At 38.1% G+C, this 23640-nt stretch overlaps 1 protein-coding gene across 1 annotated transcript in view; it reads left to right on the top strand.

The window, feature by feature from the left end:
* Positions 1–23640, top strand: part of kcnh8 (potassium voltage-gated channel, subfamily H (eag-related), member 8) — a 448052-nt gene that overhangs the window by 396455 nt on the left and 27957 nt on the right. The window contains exons 12-15 of the mRNA XM_043690211.1: positions 9081–9122; positions 11092–11447; positions 16590–16696; positions 17767–17846. Coding sequence (XP_043546146.1) covers positions 9081–9122; positions 11092–11447; positions 16590–16696; positions 17767–17846 — 585 coding nt within the window. The remainder of the gene's footprint in view (positions 1–9080; positions 9123–11091; positions 11448–16589; positions 16697–17766; positions 17847–23640) is intronic.

A 23640-nucleotide genomic window follows, 5' to 3' on the forward strand; every position in this document is an offset into this window, starting at 1 on the left:
AGGTGGTAGGAGCAGACATATTAGCAAAGTTTAATGGGCATTTGAACAGGCACATGAATACGTAGGGAATAGTAGGATATTCACCATGTGCAGACTGATAGGATGAGTTTAGAATGGCATCATAGTTGGCATAGACATGGTGGGCCGATGGGCCTGTTCCTGTGATGTACTGTTCTATATTCTATATTTTAACATACATCATGCGTACAATGGTGCTGATTTTGTAATATATACTGTTATAGTAGCAGAAGGTGGACCCACTGACCCATAAAAAAATTCTAGCAGTGGTGAGCTTTTGAAGAAATCTTTGTTTCCACTAAAAATCATAGTAATACATGAGAAGAAAAAGAAAAGATGTGGTATTCTGAAAATCATGTAACTTTAAACATCCAGCGATATGAAAGCACTCAAAACCCATCAGCTTCTGGTAACGCAGCAGTCAGCAGTTCAAAAGACTGGATAACTGTACCAATTCAATCTGTAGAAGCCCAAAACAGCCAAAAGTCTTGTGTAGTTGATGGAGTCTTACCACAGCTACTAGGGGAAAAACACCAATCATAAACCCAGGATAAAACCATCAATATTAGACACTTGTAGTCAGTACGATCTATGACTGGAATGTGAAATTCTTACATTTAAGGAAAAATTCTAGATTGAGAAGCTAAAGAAAAGCCTAAGCGCTATACTTAGTCAGTAAGCATTTCCAAACAATGTGCAAAAATGTTAAAAAAAACCCTTGGACCACTGAATTACTAATGCTTACTTGCACAAAGAGGTTAACACTTTACAGCAAGCACATTGGGAAGAAGTTTCAGACGACTAAACATACCTTCTTTTGATTACATATCCTTCTATGATGATGAACCACCTTTGAAAGATGCAACTCAACTATTCCTTGGGTAATAGATGACTCATTTGAACTAGATATGACAGAGATCCTACAGGTTCATAACAATCTAACTAATACCAAAGTTGACACTGGTATGAGTAGTATCTGAAATCAGTGAAGGAGAATGAAACTATAACCTTCTGCCATGATACAGGCAGCACACTGCTTAAGATTAACTTCTCAAGAGTCCTTGAGAGTCCTCAAGAAATACAGACACCAATTTTATGTGGAGTAGTTATACACCATCAAAAACCAACATTTCTCACTTCTGAGCAGAAAAGTATACTTTGCTCTTAAAATTCTACAGGATGTTGAACAATCTCAATCAGCTAAAAAAAAAGTGATCAACATAACTCTACTCAACTAGAATACTTCATAGGTTTCAAAAGAATTTTCACAAAATGCAAAAGAAAATATTCACCACTTGAGTTTAATTACATTGGGGTGTGACAACTCTTCACAATTGACAGGTTAGGAGATATTACCGATTTTACATATTTTGAGAAATTGTTAATTTGTCTTCCAGCTACAGATGTATCTTTAAAATCTGATCATCAGACATCCTGGACATCACAACAATCTTGAGTTAATAGTAGACTCATAATGTAGTCAGATCAGCTGTTTAGAAAAGCTCACCAAAACAGCACATTCAGCGTTACTGTCTGTGACTGAACCTGATTAAATGATGATGTTATCCAGAATAATATGATTAAGAATAAAGTAATCATATCAAGTCTGCCTTGTTACAATGTCAAAAGGAGAAGTTTGCTTGGTTTAGGAATATAATTACCTTCTCTGAGAAAATTTGAGAAAACTTAGATCCTCCAAGAGAAGCAAACCTTTGCCAGTGACATTGATGCCAGAGAACACCCCTCAAAGGGCATTCAGTAAATCAAAGATGCAGCAAGTTACAGTACAGTAACAAACTGCATCTGAATGCCTCATCCTCAAGCAACAGGTTTCCAATCAAACCAAGTTGTCAGCTATTTATAAACTCAGAGGCTTTTAGGAAGATGAGGTGGTGATAAGTCTACTTATTTGAAACAACTGCATAAAGAAGTTAGTAAGTAGAAAATAATTAGAAAATAAAAACTTGAGCAGAAATATTATATAGGACAGCAGTACCTGAAAGGGTTAACTGCAGCATGAGATAAGCTCCACCTATTAGGATAGAAAGGACTATTGGTAAGAGGAGTCACTGTATGGTACTAATATACAAGCTAACAGTAACACTAACAAGACGGATTGGTGGCAGTGAATCTGCCATTTCAGATGGATTGAATGGACCACAACAGATACCATCAGCTGCGAGGATTTTGTGAGATGTACCAGCATGTTCATCTCTTAGGTGGGTTCTCATATCCTACTATTTATCTTGAAGAATTGGAGAAGTGTGTCTCTAGACCCCTTACTTCTCCTCTTGACTTACTAAGTTTTCCAATTTGGTATTGCTGTTGTTGAAAACCCAAAAAATTCTCCTTGAACTGCAGTTTCATCTGCAAAGACATCAGCAGGAGCAAAAGCTTCTTGAAGAAACATCATCATTCAATCTGGCACTCACAGCTATCAGCTGTCATTGTGTGTACTTTGAAGCATAGCATAGATTGGGATCAGCACATAATGAATTACTGGGCACAAGTGGGGCTGCAGCCAGGCCATGCAGGGAGGATGTGGCAGCTGCCTCATAGGCAAGGGCATAGATGAGGTTGCTTCAGAAGACTTAGATCAGGAGCAGTGTACAAATCGAAGCTGATGAACATGTACACAGGTGCATTTACCAGCCCTCCATTTACACGGCCTGTTGCTGTGGAAAGACTGCCACATCATCAAAGGCCCCTCCCACCCTGGTAATACTCTCCTACAACCTCTTCCATCAGGCAGAAGATACAGATGCCTGAACACACGCACCAGCAGATTCAGGAACAGCTTCTTTCCTGCTGTTATTAGACTGACAAATGGTCTCTCTAAATTCAAATAGTGCTGATCTTGCTCATGTTGATCTTGCCTAGCCCTGTGCAATGTAACTTGCATGCCTCTGTCTAGTTTTCTTTTCACCCTATAATCTGTATGTCCTTGCTTACTATGATCTGCCTGTACTGCTCATAAATAAAGCTTTTCACTGTACTTAAGTACATGTGACTATAATTCAATAAAATCAAATCAAATCCACACAGCCACCCATTCCAGCCAAGGTTTATGCAGGGGTCAGGCTTCAATTTGATTTGGCACTGAGCTTGGAGCCAATCCTTTCCCGAATGGAAGTCATGGGCATGTGCAGAGCTGGCATGGTGCAGCGTCTGATTGTCAATGTTTCCATTCAATTGGAGCATCGGCAGCAGCTACCTAGTCTCTCAGTGTAGCAGTGGAAGCTCAGACAAAGAACATGAGAGACATTTTTGAAGCTTAGCCATCATGCCAGCAAATTCCAGCTTTCAAAGGAGAACACCTACAGCCTCTTACAGTAAACCAGCAACCTGTATTCCAGTAGATTACTAGGATTACTGAGGCACCGCACTGGGAAGTGCCAGTGGCTTCATGGAGCTCTGAACCTGATGTCCTCTCTCAGGGACAGCATTTGTGCTCTCATGGCAGCCATTCTACCAGTGCGCCTGCTGCTCCTTGTCAGCCAACTATTTCAAACAGCTACGGGTAGTGCAGTCCAAATTTGGACTTGAGGCCCAGAGCTGCACAAGATCATCCTGCAAAGCTGTCCCTATTGAAAGACAACAACCACGCTGCAGCGATTAGTGAAAGGAGATCTGGGTGAGGCAAAGGTATTTGGAGGGCATAAAGGGAAAGAATAAGGTTGACTAGTCCAGTTTTTAAAATAAAATTTTGCAAATATTGGTGTTTAAAGTGGTTATGAAATTATTTTCAGTGCTGTGTTTACTTCAGAGTTATAGCTAGGTGGATGCCATGATTATTCCCAGTGGAAACTTTAGAAGATCTGTTGTCAGACCAGATGCTCCCTTACAATCCATTCAGAATGAATGCATCCCAAAGGTTCCTCCTCCCTCCTCCTCATTTTTCTTATCCCTATCCTTTTCGTCTTCCTCCTCTGCTTTTCCCAAGGACCACACTGACAATCTGGTGTTGAGAACTGTACACTCATTGAACTGAGATGGTGGAGAATGCAGCATTACGAGTCTGGAGGCACACTCCATTGAGGACTGTTGGGCTTTCCCTGAGCAGTCCACCAATGGAAGCATGGTCAGGTGGTGGAGCAATATTGTGCAGCAACTAACCCTGATCTGACGGGGTGCTGAAATACTCTGGTAGATGTTGACTGCCTCAGGATGAAAGCACACACAGAGTGGCAGGCATTCAGCAATGAGAAACACAGGGTTTTAGCCAGACAGTACTTTGCCTCGAAGGGAGTGCTATCTCTCTCTGGGCAGTTCTGGTATATTTCTGCGTTTGGATGTAGTACCTTGTGCAAGCAGGCTGCGGCTTCCTGCACCATTGCAAATTCTGACACCCTGATAAAACCATGTTCCTTCTTTCCAGTTAGAGGGATGACTGCAGAATCTCTCTCCTGGTAAACAATCCCTCCTTTACCTCAGCAGCTGCTTTCCAGTGAATTGCCAATGTTGCCAGCTCCAGGATAGCAGCTCCTTACCTAGGAATGGAGGGCCAAACCTGATGGAAATTAGGAGCTGTGTCCTTGCCTGCAAAAACAGATCCTGGTAGAGGAAGGAGGTGGCATAGTTCGGGGACTGCTTCCTTGGTCAACGTGGCTGTCTTAGACCATGTTCTGAAGTAGAAGTAGATGTTTTCCCTGAATGTATTAGGGTGAGTATAGTCTTCAATTCAGACCTCTCCTCCTCTTTCTTCTTTGACTCTCTAACTTCGCACCCTTATGGTGCTCCAGCTGAAGAGAGATTGCAATTATAATCTCCATTTGAACTGCCAGGCCTTCTGCTAACAGATCATCAAAGTCCTGCGCTCCTTGTAAAATCAAACACCAGGCTCTTCCAGCACCTTTTCTGAACTCCTCAACAACACTGAGCTCTGTACTTCTACTCACCCAGCAATAGGCAATCAGAAACACCCCAGCTGAAGGTTCCCTGCCACTTCCTTCCAATAGTCCTGGTGAGTTTTCAATTTGAGAGTAGTAATATAACCTACAAAGTCCAAAAGGGCAGATCAGATGGCAAACCTTAATTTAACACTGAATAACATTACATTTTGCTCATGATAGACCACAGTCATGTTCACACAGGTATGGCAGACCAGAAATGGCAAAAGGAATTCAGCCTCCATTTTCATTCCTCAGCATTTCCATTATGTCTACACCAGCAAAACCATAGGGCTGACATTTGCAGTCATGCTTGGATGCAATTTGTAGCATTACTAAGGGCTATTTCACTGCTATGAAGAGCAGTGGTCTCTATCAATAAATCCTGTATGCTTTTCCAAGTTCTTAGTATTAGCTCTGCTATTCTCAATAGTTTATGTAGTTGAAACCCCAGTCTGTCTAGTCAACTCCATATAAAATTATACCATTTAGTTTATATTGTCACTTTTCTTCTTTCTGATCAAAATGTACCACTTTATTTCTCTGCATGAAATTTCATCTATCAACTGTCTTTCCATTTCCACTGCCCATCTATATTGTTCTCTTCTGTTCTCTTCCTTACTATTAACTACATCTTGAATTTGTGTCATCTACACATTGAAATTATACCATTTATATTCAACTTCAGATCATTAATATATATTGAAAAGGACAGAGCTTCTAATACTGACCCTTGGGGCACACCATTTTCAGCTTCCCTCAAGTCTGAAAAACAACAATTTAATACTAATTGACGCTTACTGCCTCTGGACCAATTTCAGTTCCACACAATTACTGCTCCGACAGCCCCATGGGCTTCAATTCATAATTTTCTGTTTACCGTCTACATCTTGTTCTCATTTCTAGAATCATTTTGCTTCCCCCAATGGCCTTCTGATTTGCTTCTGAAGGTGGTTGTATTCATCCCAATGTGTTTCTTTATCTTTGTCTCTGCAGGATTTGCTGAGCTACTTTTTCATCTCTCCATCAATTGTTTTGTTGATCTGATTATGCTCAAGGTTATTCAGTCTATGCCTTTTTATTCTAGGTATGCGTCCTTAACAATATGCCTTCAAAGATGCAGTATTTCAATTGCTGTTAGCTGAGAAATTCTTAAACAATAGACCTCAGTCAGTTTCTCTCTGTATTTCCTTGATCTTCTTTGAGAAGCTGTCTGAATCACTGCTCAGAGGCAAAACTTATTTTACAGCTGGTCAGTAATTGAGATACAACTGAATCCTCAGACAAAGAACGTTTTCACTAACATCAATATATACTTCTTGTAATTTAATTTTTCCAATGGAAAAAGCTGATGTTTCAGAATTTTCATCAACAAGAATAATTGCAATTTTGATTTCCAAAACAAGCAATGCATACATGTCCCATTTACATCTGGCACCTCTTTTTAAAAAAAACACTTTCAATTTTTTCAAACTTTTGGTATCTGTGCAGCATATATGTTGGTTGATTGTCCTAAGCTCGAGATCACTTCATTCAAAACTTCCCGGTATTATTAGAAAATTATTCTTAAATAAACAAACTATAACATTGGATTGTGCTTGTGTCACCAGTTTTATTCATCATTCTTTTAAGTGTAGTTCCTTTATTAAGTGTAGCAAATATTTTAACATGTGGTGAAATGTAAAACTGTATTAAGTAATAGTTGAAGTTTAGCCTTCTTTTGGGAATTGCAGGCATAAGCTTTGTAAGTAGCTGTTGGTTTAGATATGTTTCAAATTATGGACAGGAAATCCCTGGTGTCAAAACAGTACTGTTTGCCTCAAGAAGAAATTTTTCACAAAGATAAAAAGACATTCAGAAAAGTAAAGAAGTGCCTTCCTTTTCTCTTTATACATATTAATAATGTGGACTGAATATTACTTTTAACACCCAAACAAAGAGACATAGATGCCACTCTCAAAAGGGTTGATGTGGTGGAATTCAGGGACATTGAACATTTTATCAGACATTGCGGTGGATAAGAAACTTCATGAAGAGACTAAACATTTCTGTAACTATTCCAGTTTTCAATGTGCTTCCATCAGCCGCAAAACTTCTTTATGTATTTTGTAAATATCTGGAGGGGAGGAAGGGAGACATTTACAGTAGAAATGTTTGCTAATGATTGCATTGTTCAACAAATCTGTAACTCAGATACTGCAGCGGTCTATGTCCAAGCAATAAAAGCTATGGAAAAAAAGTCAGGCTTCACCTGATAAGTGGCAAATATATTCATGCCACACAAGTGCCAGGCAATGACCATTTTCAATACAAAAGAATATAACCATCTGACCGTGACATTTTAATGGCAGTACCATTACAGAACCTCCCACCATCAACATCTTCAGAGTTAATATTAGCCAGCAACTGATCTAGAATTGATTTGAAACTCCTTACCAGGGAGTGTTATGGGGTCAGAGTCCTTGTGTATATTTAAGGCTGAGATAGGTTCGTGATCAGGAGGGGAATCAAGGGTTACAAGTATATGGCAAGAAAGTGGGCATGGGGAGTGACAGATCAGCCATGATTCTATTGAATGGCGAGCAGACATGAGGGGCCAAATGGCTTACACCTGTTCTTATTTCTTATGGTTTTGTCAATGTCTCCACCACCAGTGCACAGTGGCAATAATGTGTACTCTCTGAAAGCTGCCCTGCAGCAACACATCAAGACTCCTTTCACAACAGCTTCTCAATCCTTGACAACTACCATCAAGATGGACAGGAGCAGGTCTATTGGAACACAATTAGCTGCAAGTTACCCTCCAAGCTGTCACCATTCTGACTTGTAACTATATCACTGTTCCTTCACTGTCACTAGGTCAAATTTCTTGAGCTCATTTTGTTACAACACTGAGGGTGTCCACTACCCTCCAGGGATTGCAGCAGTTCAAGAATTGAACCACCAACTTCTCAAGGGCAAATAGGCATAGGTAACTAATTCTGGCCTCACCAATGATCCTCGCATCTCATGAAAGAATTTTAAAAATGATAGTAGACCTTATTTACTATTAGGAAAGTGATCAGTGACACTGAACCTATATAGAACCTTGAGTATTAAATTTAATATATAATAATGTATATATTGAAAATAATTTAGCGCAACATTATAAATCCAATATTCAACTCATCTTTCTATACTGAAATTGTAAAGAATTCTTTTGAGGAGGTTTCTGCCATAATTCAACAACAAACAGAAATTGACAATAAAACTGGTGCCAATTCAGGAAATAATATAAAACACCAGTGCTATTCATTAACCTAGATTTGCAAAAATGTTTCTTGCAAGGAATGTTCCAGGTTACTTTGAGCAATTGATGCCATGATAATTACCTGGCTACCTTTGCTGTTTTCTGCTGATTGATCAGAAGATAACAAGAGTGCATTTCATTCACCTGCTGAGCTGGACTTATTTCAAAAGAAAGCAGTCAAGACTGAAGTAATATCAACACCCACGTAACGAATGCTCAGGAACAGAGATAGTGCCAAGTATAACAAAATAGAGTAAGGAACAAACTTGCAGTAGACCATGTAAATAACAGACTGCCTTGTTGTTTGATTTCACTCAATCAATTACCATAACTGGGAGTGAAAAGTAACTGAATTAGTAATTTATCCAACTTAAACCAACTACATTCTGGCTTTCCAAAGAGAGAATCCATTAGATTACTGTACTGGATTGGGTTATGAATACGTACTGACAATAGCTGATAGTAACATAGTCTGTTCTTTGTATAGGTAACTGTAGTTAGATAACTGAATCATCAGTATATATTTGTTTAGTTAAGACTTAACACCGAGGTTAAGATATAGTTAATTGTAATATTCCTGAACAATGGTTTGTAACAACCCTGAACAGATTTTTACCCCATTTGTATTTATTCAAAAAACCATGAATTGGAAAGTTGAAGAACTGTTGAAATTAGAAAGGAAGATTACCACATGTATTTCTAAAATCAGAAAGCAAACCCAGCCGTTCTGTGTTATATACCTGTGTCCATTAGTAAATTATTTTTTACTATTTTGTAGAACCTTATTGTATAGAATCATAGAATCTTGCATTTTGGATTTCAACAATTATCTCTCTGTAAAAAAAAATATACTTCTGCTTCATTTGGATTTTGTACTTCAACAGGGGATTTCAAGATTGTCCAACAAATCGTATACAATGTCCCAGGTATGCTGCCCCTTTTGAATTATTCTGCTCATTGGAAAGTGGCTAATTGCCATATCATAACCATAATATATTAGGACTTAAGTTGTTTTCTATTCTTTAAGCAAATCAAAGTTATTTAAGGCAAATACTAAAACATATATTATCCAGCATGATCGTGTTTGCATGTGATATTTAAACTGACTAAAGTCATGTTTTGGAGATGCCAGTGTTGGACTGGGGTGTACGAAGTTGAAAACCACACAACACCAGGTTATAGTCCAATAGGTTTCATTGGAAGCACTAGCTTTCAGAGCTAGTGACAAACATCTGATGAAGGAGCAGCGCTCCAAAAGCTAGTGCTTCCAATGAAACCTGTTGGACTATAACCTGGTGTTGTGTAATTTAAAACTGATTAAAGATATTTAACATTTCCTGAACAATTGTAAAATTTAGTCTTACAAATTTTTTGGGTGTAAGAAATTTGCTTACTTCAAATAGAATGTACATTGTGTTGCTCTATCTGAAGAATCATAAGACCACACAAGCAATGACAAAAAGTAAAAGGCCTTTATAACCTTTCCTATACAAATGGTGATGCTTTACCCTTGCAATGTATGTAGTCTTCAACCATGTGATTCCCTGACAGAAAAAAAACATACATCTGGTTTAAAAGCAAACCCAGGGCAACTTGGGGGCAAGGAATCTATAAGATTCCTCACTGACTCACATAAGAATACAAAACAAGTGCAGGAAGTTACTCTGGTCATGATTTCTTGTATTCCAAATCTTTTGTAAGAATGAGCACTTCCAATACCCAGAACAGGACCCCTCTCATTTCAAGAATTCAATGAATTCATGTGCAACGCATGACCAACAGCCTGATGCTGAGGTCCATTATTCTGTGAGAAAAGAACTATCTCCTGAGATACAACCTGTGCACTGTCAAATTACATCCACTGGTTCTCCCTAACCTATTTCACTGGAATAAACCATAAATTTAAGCACAATCCTTTCCCATTATTATCCTATGAAACCCAAACAAATCATCCCAAGCCTATAAAATTAATAAAAAGAAATAATCTCAACACAGATACATGTGTGAAACCATGGTAACTGGTCTCCAAGTATATCCATCTACCTTCTGCCTACCTGCTTCCAATCAATTTCCACTCTTACTCTGTATGACACCATTAATATTTGAGGTTTGAGCTTGCAGTGAAGCCTATTATGTGGTAGCACGTCAAAAGCTTTTGGAAGTCTTAAGTAAGCAATTTCTACCAGGCTTTCCTCATCCATCATTTGGTCACTTCTTGAAATATTGCAATCAGGTTTTTTTAGACTTTATCTCCTTATTGAAGCCATGTTGGATGTCCTCAATATGCCCCATCTATCTAAACAATCATATGATTTATCTTCAATGATTCTCTCAAACCTCTTTTCTATAGCTGATGTAAAACTAATTAGTAAAATTTACTAGTTACTCTGCCCATCTTGTCTCTTTTCTGAGAAATGGGTCTGCATTAAGCTCTGTCCACAATTCAGGAACTGTCCAAGAGTGCTATGAGCTGTTAGCCTTACAGGCAAGAGACTTTCAAAATATTTGATATTAACATAAACATTTATTAAGCTTGCATTCAAAAGTGTCCATCTCCAATGAACCATTAAGCTCAGATCCTATCTTCACTTTGAGGTGGACATACAGGATGCCAAATGTCCTGGGCAATAGTTATCCCTCAAACAACATCATGAAAACAATAGTTATTTATTCCATTGTTGTTTACTATATGCAACTTTGCTGCTGTTTTTACCCTTCATTGCATTAGCATCTTCACTTCAGAAGTAATTCAGTATTTGGAATTTCTTGAAGTTGAGAAAGACATAAAGGTCTTTTTTCTACTACATCATATCATTTTTGTATTCAGTTAGTAGTGAACTGTTTAGTTCTCAACACCTCTGTAATGATTGTTTTTTTGTCCACATTTACACATAGTCAGATTCCAACGGAAATGGGAACCTAAACCAGAAACTCACCTCTATTGTAGAAGATGAAGAGGACGTGCAGGAAGTGGATGAGACTACACCATTGTCACATATTTCTACCAGTGTCACATACTACAATCAATCCTTGAATTTTAACAAAACTACGAATACCAGCAATCTCCTAGCAGCTAATCAACAGCACCTCTCAGGCCGTATAGACTTCCGGTCTCCCATCAGGGGTTGTGGTGTCATGATCAGAAGCAGACAAGATCATGAATCGGTTAATATAAGGAGTGAGAAAAACAAAAACTTAAAACTGCACCTCTCTGCACTAAACTCATATGCTCCTCCTGATCTCAGTCCAAGGTACAACAAATTCAATATATTTCTTTATATTTTATTTTTGTGGTTACCAAAACGAGGGATTTCAAGGTAGGGGAGGAACACATTTCTCCCTGGGCACTCACTGCACCAAGGCACATAAGTGAACGCAAGTGGTAGTATTCGTATATAAACACAGTAGATTTGAATGGCTATCCTCTGCCTTTTTGTTTGCAACAGAGCAGGTGAACCTATTTGTTTCAAATTATTTATTAATCCCTCCATAAAATAACAGACAGAGCAAATCAAGTGAACATGACACATATTGGTGCATTAGTACGAAAACATAACAATGACACCAAATGGACTGCAGTGGTTCAAGAAGGCAGTCCACCACCACCTTCGCAAGGGCAACTAGGAATGGGCAATAAGTCAGTGAATGCCTCATCCCTGAATGACAATAAAAAAACTAAAAATAATATCTAAACTTAGAGGTTAAAATTTGCAACCAAAATGGACAGGAAATGAGGGCCTACCACAATTTCTCCATTATTTCCTGGGATGTTAGTATAGTTATCAATGCCAGTAATTTTTGCCCATTCATTATTTCCTTTGAGACAGTTTCTGATGAATCAGCTTTTTGAACCACTTCAGTACATTGGGTGGAAGTCAAGGCCTGACAAAACTAATCTGGGAGTGTATGTTTTCATTACGCCTACCGTCAAAGTGTCTATAGTTTTAAATTTTGAATATAGAATTAGAGAATCATGGAATTTTACAGGCTCCTGAAAGAGCTACCCAGCTAGTTCCATTTTTCAGCCTTGCCTCCATAGGCCTCTATTTTCATCACTTTCAAATATATATCCAGCTCTCTTTTGAAACCTCCTATGGAATCCATTTCCATCACTCTTCCAGACAGCATATTCCAAATCCGAACAGCTCTCTGAGTAAAGACGTTTCTCCTCATCTCAATCCAACCTCTTGATGAAAATCTTAAAATTATGACCCTTATTACTGACACATCAACTTCTGGAAACAGAATATGCTTTTTTATCCTGTCAAAATAGTTGTTAATTTTGAACGCTTCAATAACATTGCCTCTTAATCTTCTCAGCTCCCAGGAAAATAAGCCCAATTTTTCAAATCTTTCCTTGTATCTAAAATCCCTCACCATTCTAGTAAATCTCCTTTGCGCTCTCTCCAGAGCTTTAGCATCCTTCCTTAAATAAGACGCCTAGAACTGAAGATAATACTCCAAATATGGTCTGACCAATAATTTGTAGAGGTTAGCATCACTTTTGTACTCTATGCCTCTATTATAAACCCAAGGATCTGATAAACCTGAACAACTGTTTCAACTTGCCTGGCCACATTCATAGAATTATGCATATAAACTTAAGGTTTCTCTGCTCCAGGACTCCCCTCAAAGTTGTACCATTTAAGATAGGTGTACGATGGAAGTCCATACATTGATAGCATGATTATAAAACATAGAACAAATTGTATGTTAATATATCTTTCTCAATGACATTTTCTGTTAAATTTCTACTGCTATGGATTTTCAACATTTCTGAAATACCTGACTGTCTTAGCAGCCGATACTTCAGTTCAGCCTTCACAATTAAGCTACGATGAAGTTATCATTCTGTTTCATGGACAATTTCAATCAAATGTTGACTAACCACAGACCTTTATGATAATTCAGAAGTGTAACTTTAATATAGGCTTATAGCTGTTCATGTAGAAGTTTATTGAGAGAATGGACAGCAAGCAATTTCTTTTTACTGATATTGCCTAGGACTTCCTAGATTTGTCAAAAGTAGTTTTTTTAGATCTTGTTGTGACCAAATTAACTATAACATTTTGCCAAAAAACTACATTGCAGAAGTAATTAATTGGCTGTTCTCTCTATATTCAAAAGACTGGAGAACCCAGAAAATGCAGGACTTGAACAAACCCTTCATTGGCTAGTGATCAATATACACAGCCAAGGGCAAGAAAAACATCCTTGAAGCATTTGTGCTGTCAAGTCCCCTCAGGATTTTAATATTTGATTTTTCAATAAGATCATTTTTCTTAATTCCTCTGAATATAGGCCCAGCCTGTCTAAAATCCAAGGGACAAAAAAAAACTGCAGATGCTAGAATCCAAGGTACTCAAGTGGGAGGCTGGAAGAACACAGCAAGCCAGGCTGCGTCAGGAGGTGGAGAAGTCAACATTTCACATGTAAGCCATCTTCAGGACTGGGAGTGGATGTAAGGAGAGCTACAGATAGAGATGGCTGAGGGAGGGTCGTATGTGGGAGAAGGGCGGGATAGGGAGGCAGGAATAGGTGAACACAGGTAGAGGGTACAGCCTGGTTGGTCGATGGGAGGAATGAATCCAGTTGATACCCCAGCTCTCTTTACACCCATACCAGTCCTGAAGAAAGGTTACACCTGAAACGTTGACTTCTCCATCTCTTGCTGCTGCCTAGCTTACTGTGTTCTTCCAGCCTCCTGCTTGTCTACCTTATCAACCAAGGGAGGTAATGGCCTAGTGGTATTATTGCTGCCTGACCTACTGTGCTTTTCCAGCACCATACTGTCAACTCTGACCTCCAGCATCTGCAGTCCTCACTTTCCCCCAGATAATGTTCAACCCAAAGAGTTCAAATCCTACCATGGCAGATGGTAGAATTTGAATTCAATAGTTAAAAAATTCTGGAATTAAGAGTCTAACAATGACCATGAAACTATTGTCATAAAAACCCATCTCGTTCACTAATATCCTCTAGAGATGGAAACTGCCATCTTCACCTGGACTGGCCTACATGTGACTCCAGAACCACAGCACTTAACTGCCCTCTGGGCAACAAATGTTGTCTACCTAGTGATATTCTTATCCCGTGAATGCAGAAAGCAAACAAAATCTCCACAGAAGATGAGCCTCCTCCATTCCCTACACTCCAGGAATCAGTCAAGTAAACCTCCTTGGAATAGTTTTTAATGTATTTACATCCTTTCTTGAATAACAAATTCAAAACTATATACAGTACTCCAGTTGTGGCCTCAGCAGTACACTATACAACTGTAGTAATAAATCGAAAATTTTATATTCCATTTCCTTTGCAATGAAATACACCATTCCATTTTCTTTGCAAATCACTTGTTGTACCTGTGCACTACCTTTTTATGATTCATGTAAAGGATTCACATGGAGGGTTGCATCATTTGCGAACTATCTCTTTTTAAATACTATGCTGCTTTTCTTTTTTTTTACCAATGTGGATAAGTTCACATTTTTCCACATTATACTCCAGCTTCCAATTTTCTGCCATTCATTTAACTTATCTAAATCCCTTTGCAGACTCTTTATGTCCTTTTCACAACTTACTTTCCTCACTATGTTTCTGACATCGGCAGCTTTAGCAACCACACGTGGTCATTGGAATAAATTGTATTTAAATGGGCCCAATACTGATACTTGTGACACACCTCACATTGTGCCAACTCAAAAATGACCTATTAGTGCCCACTTTCTGCTTCCCATTAGCCAACCTATCCTCTAATCTTGCATTGTCATCTGCACTACCTACTCATTCTGGACACTTCCCCATTTGCACCAAAAGTTACAGTTGAGCCACCCAAATTCATCTCCCATAATAGCTGCCTCTGTCTCATTCAAAGAGGAAAACAGCCCACAATAAGGAATTAAGAATCAAGACAGGTGTGGGCTGCCTCACATTCATGTTCCTCGCCCCTTATACAGAGATTATCTTGATGCTGACTGACTGTGTCTAAGCCCTTCAACTGATACAGAGGCTGACCTTGACTCTTGAGTGAAGACTATCTCCCTTGATTTGACTGATGACAGCTCACAACTATTTCAAACTACCTGGCTTTGTGTCTGTGCTAAATGACATGGGAATACCACACTACTGTCAGCCTGGTATCTCTGGCTCAGAGGGTAAAAAGGAAAGCAATGCAAGGCAGAGATGCTGCAAGCATCCAAGAAACCTTAGAGCGAGCAACTGCTATGACAGCAAACAAACAGACCAGACATGCAATCTATGAGCTGGTGCATGTCCCCGAGCACGGTGTCCTTGCAGTAGCATTGCAATGATTGTTGCTGATGTGGTTTGATGAGCAGAAACATACTGTAACTGAGAGGTGCCATGAGAGTTCCGAGGTGTTGGCATATTTTGAATGTCAATGTCAATGCACATGGGGTGCATGGTACATACCTTGGAGTCTTTGGCGAGCTTTAGTCGCCAAATGTTCCTGCTGACTTCCATGGCAAGAATTCTCAACGTATCGCTTGTTTGGCTTTGGTAAAATAGAAAGCTGAATATTGATAAGGTGAGTTATGGCATTAATGAAGCATTTATAAAGTTATAATTCCCCCTTCATGGCAACTCACTGAAGTTATCGTCAAGCCACTCAGCAAATACGTAGAAGTTGTAGCAAGTGCTACTGACGTGAGATAGGCCTTGCTGGATGCTCTGTGTGATTCTGTCTCCAATCTTGTTCTAGCCCACATCGATCAGGCCCCTATAAGATTGCACCCAAGTGCGAATTAACCCTTTTGGGTTAATTAGCTGAATTCAAATTTCCCCAGCTGTCATGGTGGGATTTGAACTCCAGTTTAAATATGGATATGAGTCCAGGTCTCTAGATCGCAAGTCAATTGACATTATCACTACTTCCATTCGTAGTAGAAATCCTGCTTCTTTCTTCCAATAGAAGGAAAGTATAATTCAGAATTACAAGCTACAGAATGTACACTTACACAAAAACAAAATATATTCAATACACTTCTGCCACACACACCTATAAAGTTTAATCAAAGTTGGAATGAGTGATTCTTAAATATGAATAACATTTTGCAAAATGGTCTAATGCGCTGGAAATGGGCTTTGTACATTATGTGTTAAGAGTCTGTTAAGCAGTGTCTGTCTTTCAGCAGGAACATAAATAAAACTTTTTGAAGTAATTGGTTTCCCTTGCTAATTTAAGCAGATAATTTTGATGCAGTTCAGTAGTGAAGGATGACTTAGTCTAGATAAACAGTAACTGTTAATCACTCCACTTGGATTTGATGCACAAACACAGGAGCTGGACCTTTAAATATTATTTTGCACACACAAATTAGATGATTCATATTTGCATCTGTACATTAACACAACTAAATGTTTAATTGTTATAGAATTGTCGATGGCATTGAAGATGAAAAAAGTTCAATAGGAAACCAGAGATTTGAGTTTTGCACTGAAAATACAGGACAAGAATCATTCAGACTTACACATGCAAAAGGTAATATTTGTCATGTTTATACTTGAACCAACATAAAATTATTACCCTATTATGTTTGAATATTATTAAAAATTGTCCTCTGATGTGTAGATGAGAGCAGATCATCCTGATCCTCCTTTCATCTGAGATCCACATGTCCACAATATCAACAATGATGAGTTCTTAACAAGATTCAGGGAAGTCTTCACTATTACTTGAAGGGGAACCCTTGCCGCTGCTGTGGATGGTATATCACCAGAGACTGTCAGATGTCTTCTATTTAAATTAAGTCAGGTTCAAGATGTGCAACCTGGCAGACACTCAGAATGAGTTTTGGAAGTGCCAGCTTCCTATCACACATTTGGTGGGGCTCTTGCCAGATACTGTAGTGTATCTATGTTTGTTTTTAAAAAAATGAACATCAAATCTGTCTTTTAAGTTACATAGTGACATTTTAAGTGTGAGCAGGGTTTGGTTGAGTGGGGTCAAAAAGCACCAAACACAGTGAACGTTAGCAGCATGACTCCCAACTAATTTTAGTTCCTGGTCACCTGAAGTGAGTGGATATCAGCTCTGATCAGAGAACTTAAACAGGGATTTCGGCATCAGTGAGCTGTCAGCCTGACACCCCAGGAAAAGCATTAAAACCTTCAAAAAATTGCTTCATTAGATCCCTTATTCCTTTCTGTACCACGGTTTCCCCATTTGAACCAGAGTTAAGATTGCACTTCGGGGCCTTAAGAGATCATCAGACCCAAGCTGTGCATTTCAAGAGATACCCATCAGTTGTGAAGTGATTGCCTTTGTCGCTTCCTCAAAAGAGTAGACTGAGATCAGAATTAACAAGAAGCAGGTGATGAATTGATGAGTAAGTGAGATAGATAATTTAACTGCTTACTCACCTAGTTTCCAATTCTCCTCCCACCCCCTCCAAAATCCTATGATTTTGTTAAATTCTTCTGAATAATATTTTTTTAAATGCTAGCATTTTCAAGTAATTAAAATTGCTTCTCTAACAATAATCGTCAGTACTTTGTACAGTTGAACTGGAGGACAACTGGAATTTGTAAATTCCTATTGAATGTTCACAGACCTTGACCAAGTTACACCTGCCATGCTGGCTGCTAAAGCTGAAGAAACAAAGCAGCAAATAAAAAAGCTGAATGATGAGGTATGGATAATTATTATTAACTCAAACTGAAAAACATAATTCAGCATGAAATAGCAAAAACACAATTCTTACAGACAGGATTACATTTGAAAATATTTAAATGTTTGAGCGATAGGGAGGGGATGAATAATTTGAGCTATACGGAGAGGCTGAATAGGCTGGGGCTGTTTATCCCTGGAGTGTCAGAGGAAAAAGAGTGACCTTGCAGAGGTTTATAAAATCATGAGGGGCATGCATAGGGTGAATGGCCAAGGTTGAGAGTGTGTTGCTGGAAAAGCACGGCAGGTCAGGCAGCATCCGAGGAGCAGGAAAATTGACGTTTAGGGCCAGAGCCCTTCATCAGGAATAGCCAAAGTCTTTTTCCCAGGGTAGGGGAGTCCAAAACTAGAAGACATAGATATAAGGTGAGAGGGGAAAGATTTAAAAGATACCTTAGGGGCAACTTTGTCACACAGAGGGTGGTGCATGTATGGAATAAGTCATTAGAGGAAGTGATGGAGGCTGGTACAATTACCATATTTGAAAGAGATCTAGATGGGTATATGAATGAGAAGGATTTAGAGGGATATGGGCCAAATGCTGGCAAAAGGGACTAGATTACTACAGGATATCTGATCGGCATGGACAAGTTGAACTGAAGGATCTGTTTCCATGTTGTTTGACTGTACAAGAGATCACTCTTGACTGTATAAAATATTATTCTGCATGTATTTGTAGGTGTCCAATATGAAAAGCATATCCTAGATCTATGGGGATATGTTATTTCACTACTTCTGGAAAGTTTAAGCATAGGTCAGTAATAACCAAAGATTAGGAACCCTCAATTGTATGTCAGATCTTCGCTGAAATTTACCCAATTTATTCAGCCATTACTTGCACTGTTAACTTTGTTGGAGAAAATAAACTTATTTTTGAAAGTAACAGAAAAATGACATTGTTTCCTTGTCAAACTAGGCTTTTGCAATTCCCATATATAACTGTCCACAAATTTTGTCCTCAGGCTACTTACATCTTAGCTAGATTTTGGCATCATCCATTTAAGGACCATCGCATTAACTACTTCTGATGTGCTCCTCAGAGTTTTGTCTCCCCGATATTTTATTTTTACTTTAGAACATTACAATCAAATGAAATGCCAAAAATTACCAGTCATATTTGTGACAGTCTATATTTAAATCCAGTAGCCAAAATGAAACTGGCATAAAGTGCAGCTTATGTCAGCTTAACTGATTGTACTTATAAAAACATGTAAATGAAAACTTAATAGCTTACTGTATACATTTTTATAATTTATTTTTGTGCTACAGTTATATAGAATGTACCAAAAGTATGCCTCTTTCCATGAGTAACCATGAATCTATTTATAATAGACTTATAATAGAAACCTGAGCAGGTTTGTGTCGCTCTGCTGAATCTCCACAGTTTGCACCCCCATCCAGATTGGCACTGAGGACACTAATTTCGAGCAGCTGATGGTGAGCATATTGGACGAGCGGGATAAGCTGATGGAAACCCTGCGAGTGATGCAGGAAGCATTGTCCCTCACTCAGGAGAGGTAGAAGATAAAGTTAAAGTCTTATAGTTGTAAAAAGGAATGCACAAAGAGTCTTTGGAACTCTTTTCGCTAGGAAACAGTGGAGGCCAAGTTATTACTACTGTTATGATAGAGGTAGTTAGATGCTTTAATAACAAGGGATTAAAGGTCAGCAGTACTAGATGGGAATTGAAATTGAGACCACAATCAAATCAGCCATAATTTGATATAATGGTAGAGTAGGTTGAAGGGACTGAATATTTGTATGCACATGGTTTTTGAGGAAATGTATTTATTAAGTTGTTGCTCTTAAATTAACATGACATATATGTTATTCTTTTTGACCACTTTCCCTTTATCCATCCTTGAGTGCTTGTGGTAATTGGCTTTCTAACCTGTTTTATAACTAAGGTAGGAAGCAATGGGATCATCAAAGAGGGAGTTGTGAGATACTGGTTGTTTGGTGGAAGGTCTGCTCAGTGCCAGTGGCATTGCTTAGATGAGCTTGAATACTGGTTATTACATTTTCTGGTGACATGGATCCTCATCTGAGGTCTAACCTAAAGCAGAATAAGCAGCACCCTTCCTGATGTGTCCTGATGTGTTAGAGCTGAAGTATAGAAAATAATATCTCATGAAAAGTTCTGTGGACAAACATTCTCCCATTCAAGGGGAAGAAGGGAGTCAGGGGAGTATATTTATCAACATATTCTTCTGGGATTGATTCAGCCCCATTGCTGTTTCCACTGCCTAATTTCAGGAAGCCAATGGACTCAATATTAAAGTCAAAAGTACATTGAAATATTGCTCTAATTGAGTGATTTACATAGAGTAATTACAAATTTGTTACTCCTAATGTGTCACAGCCTAACATACTCAAGTGAAATGTAGGAACCAGCAAGGTGAAGTTGAGTTCCCAATGTGCTGTAGTTTTCTGTAGTTTTAACCATCAAATCAAGTCACCCAAGCCCAGTTGATTCTCCAAGGTAAAATTTAGTTCAATAATTTTTCAAAAACAGAACTAGAGAAGCATATGCTGAGCCCTTGAACTGGAACCTTCTGATATTTTGAGCAACTGTAACAGATGCTACTCCAGCAGAGTCCTACTGGAATCACATATTGCTAACTTCACAAATGCATTTTCATAAGGCTAAATTTATCACAGGTTTGCAGCTAAATCTATACTAACCCTGACCATTGCTGCTAAGAGTCTCATATTCATGGTCATGGGTTTTGTTTTCAAAATGCAATGATTAAAACAGGTATTTATTCCAACATGCATCAATAGCAGAGCAATGCTCATTGACGCATTTAGCAGAGATCAGAGATTCCACTATGAGAAGAAGATACAACATTCAGATTATTGTCTTGCATTTAATTTAGTCACATTAAAAATACATTTATGCTATTGCCAACAAGGGGAATAAAATTGCTGCATAAGAATAACATAACCAATGGACCATGTATATCTTCAATAAAAGTTTTCAATGGCAAGTGAGGTTTTAAATTTCTCAGTAAATTTTGTTATGAAGGTGACATCTGAAAATGAGAACAGCCTTGGATACAAGGCTGTAATTATCAAAAACATTTCCAGTTCCATGGTGTATAACAAGCACATTTAAAAGGAAATGTGACAGCACTTGAAAGAAGAAAGCAGTCAAGTTTTTTCTTAGAAATGCTCATGAGGAACATTTTTAATATCTGTGACAGTAAATTTAAACTTTGAGTTAGAATCTGAGTATAGTTCCTCACTAAATAAAACAAATACATTTGACAAAGACTATCCTCATTTATTCATCGATACAATTTTAAAAATTCCCCAATAATTCTATCTAACTGTACCTTGACTGACAAATGAATAAAAGACAGGCAGTTGTTTTGCCAAAACTGAAAATTGGTTAGGAAGTGCATGACCTCACATTTTTCTGCATTAAATTCCATCTGCAGAGTTTTCACCCAATCACTCAACTATTTATATCCCTTTGCAGATTCCTTATTTTGTCATCACAAGAAGTCCTGACATCTATTTTTGCATTATCAGCAAATTTTGATACAATACACTCTGTCCCAACCTCCAAGCTATCCTTATAGATAGTAAATAAGTGAAGCCTAATACTGGTCCTTGAGGCACTCCACTCATTTTGTCTTTCCAAGCTGAAAATGACCCATTAATCCCAACTGTCTTCTGTGTATTAATCAATCCTTAATCCATGTTAATACATTAGCTCCAATATTGTGATCTCCTATCTTGTGCAATACCTTTTATTCTGGTACCTTATTAATTGCCTTCTTGAAATCTAAATACACGTCATCTTTCAGTTCACTTTATCAGCTTTGCTTGTTATGTCCTCAAAGAAGTCTAGCAAATTTGTCAAACATAATTTTCCTTTCAATAAACTATGTTGGTTCTGTCTAATTGCGTTGAGCTTTCCAAATGTCCCGCTATTTCTTCCTTAATAATGGACTCTAGCATTTTCCCAATGTTAGATGTAACATTAACTAGCCTATAGCTTCCTGATTTCTGTCTCCAACTTTTCTTGAACAGCGTATCACATTAAAGAGAGAGCAAAAGACTTTGTAATGTGATGGAACCCTAGAATCCAGTGAGTTCTGAAAGATTTCCACTGACTCAGCAGCCACTTCTTTGAAAACCTTTGGATGCAGGCCATCAGGTCCTCATGGTGGAGAGTGTTACATACCTTTTCCTCCCATTAACACCCCATTTATTTACACCTCTTTTTACATATATCTTGAAGCTCTTACTGTTATATATTTGTTTTATATTTCATGCTAATTTAGTTTCATAATAAATTTTCTTCATTTTCATTTGGCTTTTAGTCATCGACAGCTAGTCCCTAAAAATTTCTGAATCCTTTGGTCTGCTATTAGTTCATTGATATTTTGTATGCCATAGTTTTTTTTAATTGGAAACTCTCTTTGACCACTTTTGTTGATTATGGATGGTTCATCCTTCTAATAGCATCCTTCGTATTGAGCTGAGTACATTTTCGTTGAAGGTTATGAAATATCTACTTCACTGTGTGCCTCTGTTAGCTATTGACCTTCCCATTAATCGACTTTCCCAGCCTATTTTAGACAACATTTTTTTCACACGTCTGTAATCACCCTTATTTAAAGTGAGAAAATTGGGTTGTAACCCAAGCTGTTCTCTTCAAACTAAATTTGGAATTCGATCATGTTGTAATCACTAACCTCTAGCAGATCTTGAGCTATAGGATCTCCTATTAACCCTACTTCACATGCTGGGGTTCATGTGACTGTAAAGATTTTAATAAATTATGGTCCTAAGTCAGCAGATGGGACAGTTTTAACTGAAAAATACTGAGGTAAGTTAATGATGAAAGAAATGATGTAGATATGCTCACCATCAGAGAAGTGGATCATAGTAAAATATTCATGATAGTGACAGAGGAACATTTTGAGAACATAATATAGAGTAACATTAATGAAACTTAGAAAGGCACAGGTTATTCAGGGACAGTCTCTTTGGGTTCACAAAACGTAAGTCATGCCTGACTAATTTAATCAAATCCTTCAATGAACTGACTGAACACAGTCAAAGTGAATGAATTGAATATCTGGCTTTTAAAAAGCTTCTGATGCTGTCCTAAAGAGGAGAATTATTTCATATGTTTCAGGTTCATTGTGTTAAAAATATACTGACAGCACGGGTTCATGAAAGATAAGAGCTAGTGATGCATCAGGAATCAGTGTGGAGACCTTTATGCATACAAAAGGCAATTAAAAGTCAATTTTTTGATTTCAAAGGAAGTAATAGTGTATGATTGCAGCTGATGATAATGCTGAACATCTCAGATCCAGTGTGAAACCTAGCTTGATAGGTCATAAATTTTATATTTACAGTTTGCCCACTGCAGTGGTCAACCACTGAACAAACTTGTAAGAGGTTGCAAAAGTACTTTCAAAAAAGGAGCATAAAGATTTATGATGTGTAAAACGAAAAAAAGCACCAACTCTATTGTGCTATGCCAGAACTAATTGAAATGGTCTTATTAAAAATATCAGAACAAAAGGTTTCACCCTTGATCCTCAACAACAACCTTAAAAGTTTTGAGAAGATTTGTAGCTCAGGTTGAGGTTTTGGATATAGGTTTGCTCACTGAGCTGGAAGGTTAATTTCCAGATGTTTCATCACCCAACTAGGTAACATCTTCAGTGGGCCTCAGGTGAAGCACTGCTGAAAATTCATGCTTTCTATTTATATGTTTGGGTTTGTTT

This window comes from Chiloscyllium plagiosum, chromosome 5 (genome assembly GCF_004010195.1).
Source record: "Chiloscyllium plagiosum isolate BGI_BamShark_2017 chromosome 5, ASM401019v2, whole genome shotgun sequence".
NCBI classification, from domain to species: domain Eukaryota; kingdom Metazoa; phylum Chordata; class Chondrichthyes; order Orectolobiformes; family Hemiscylliidae; genus Chiloscyllium; species Chiloscyllium plagiosum.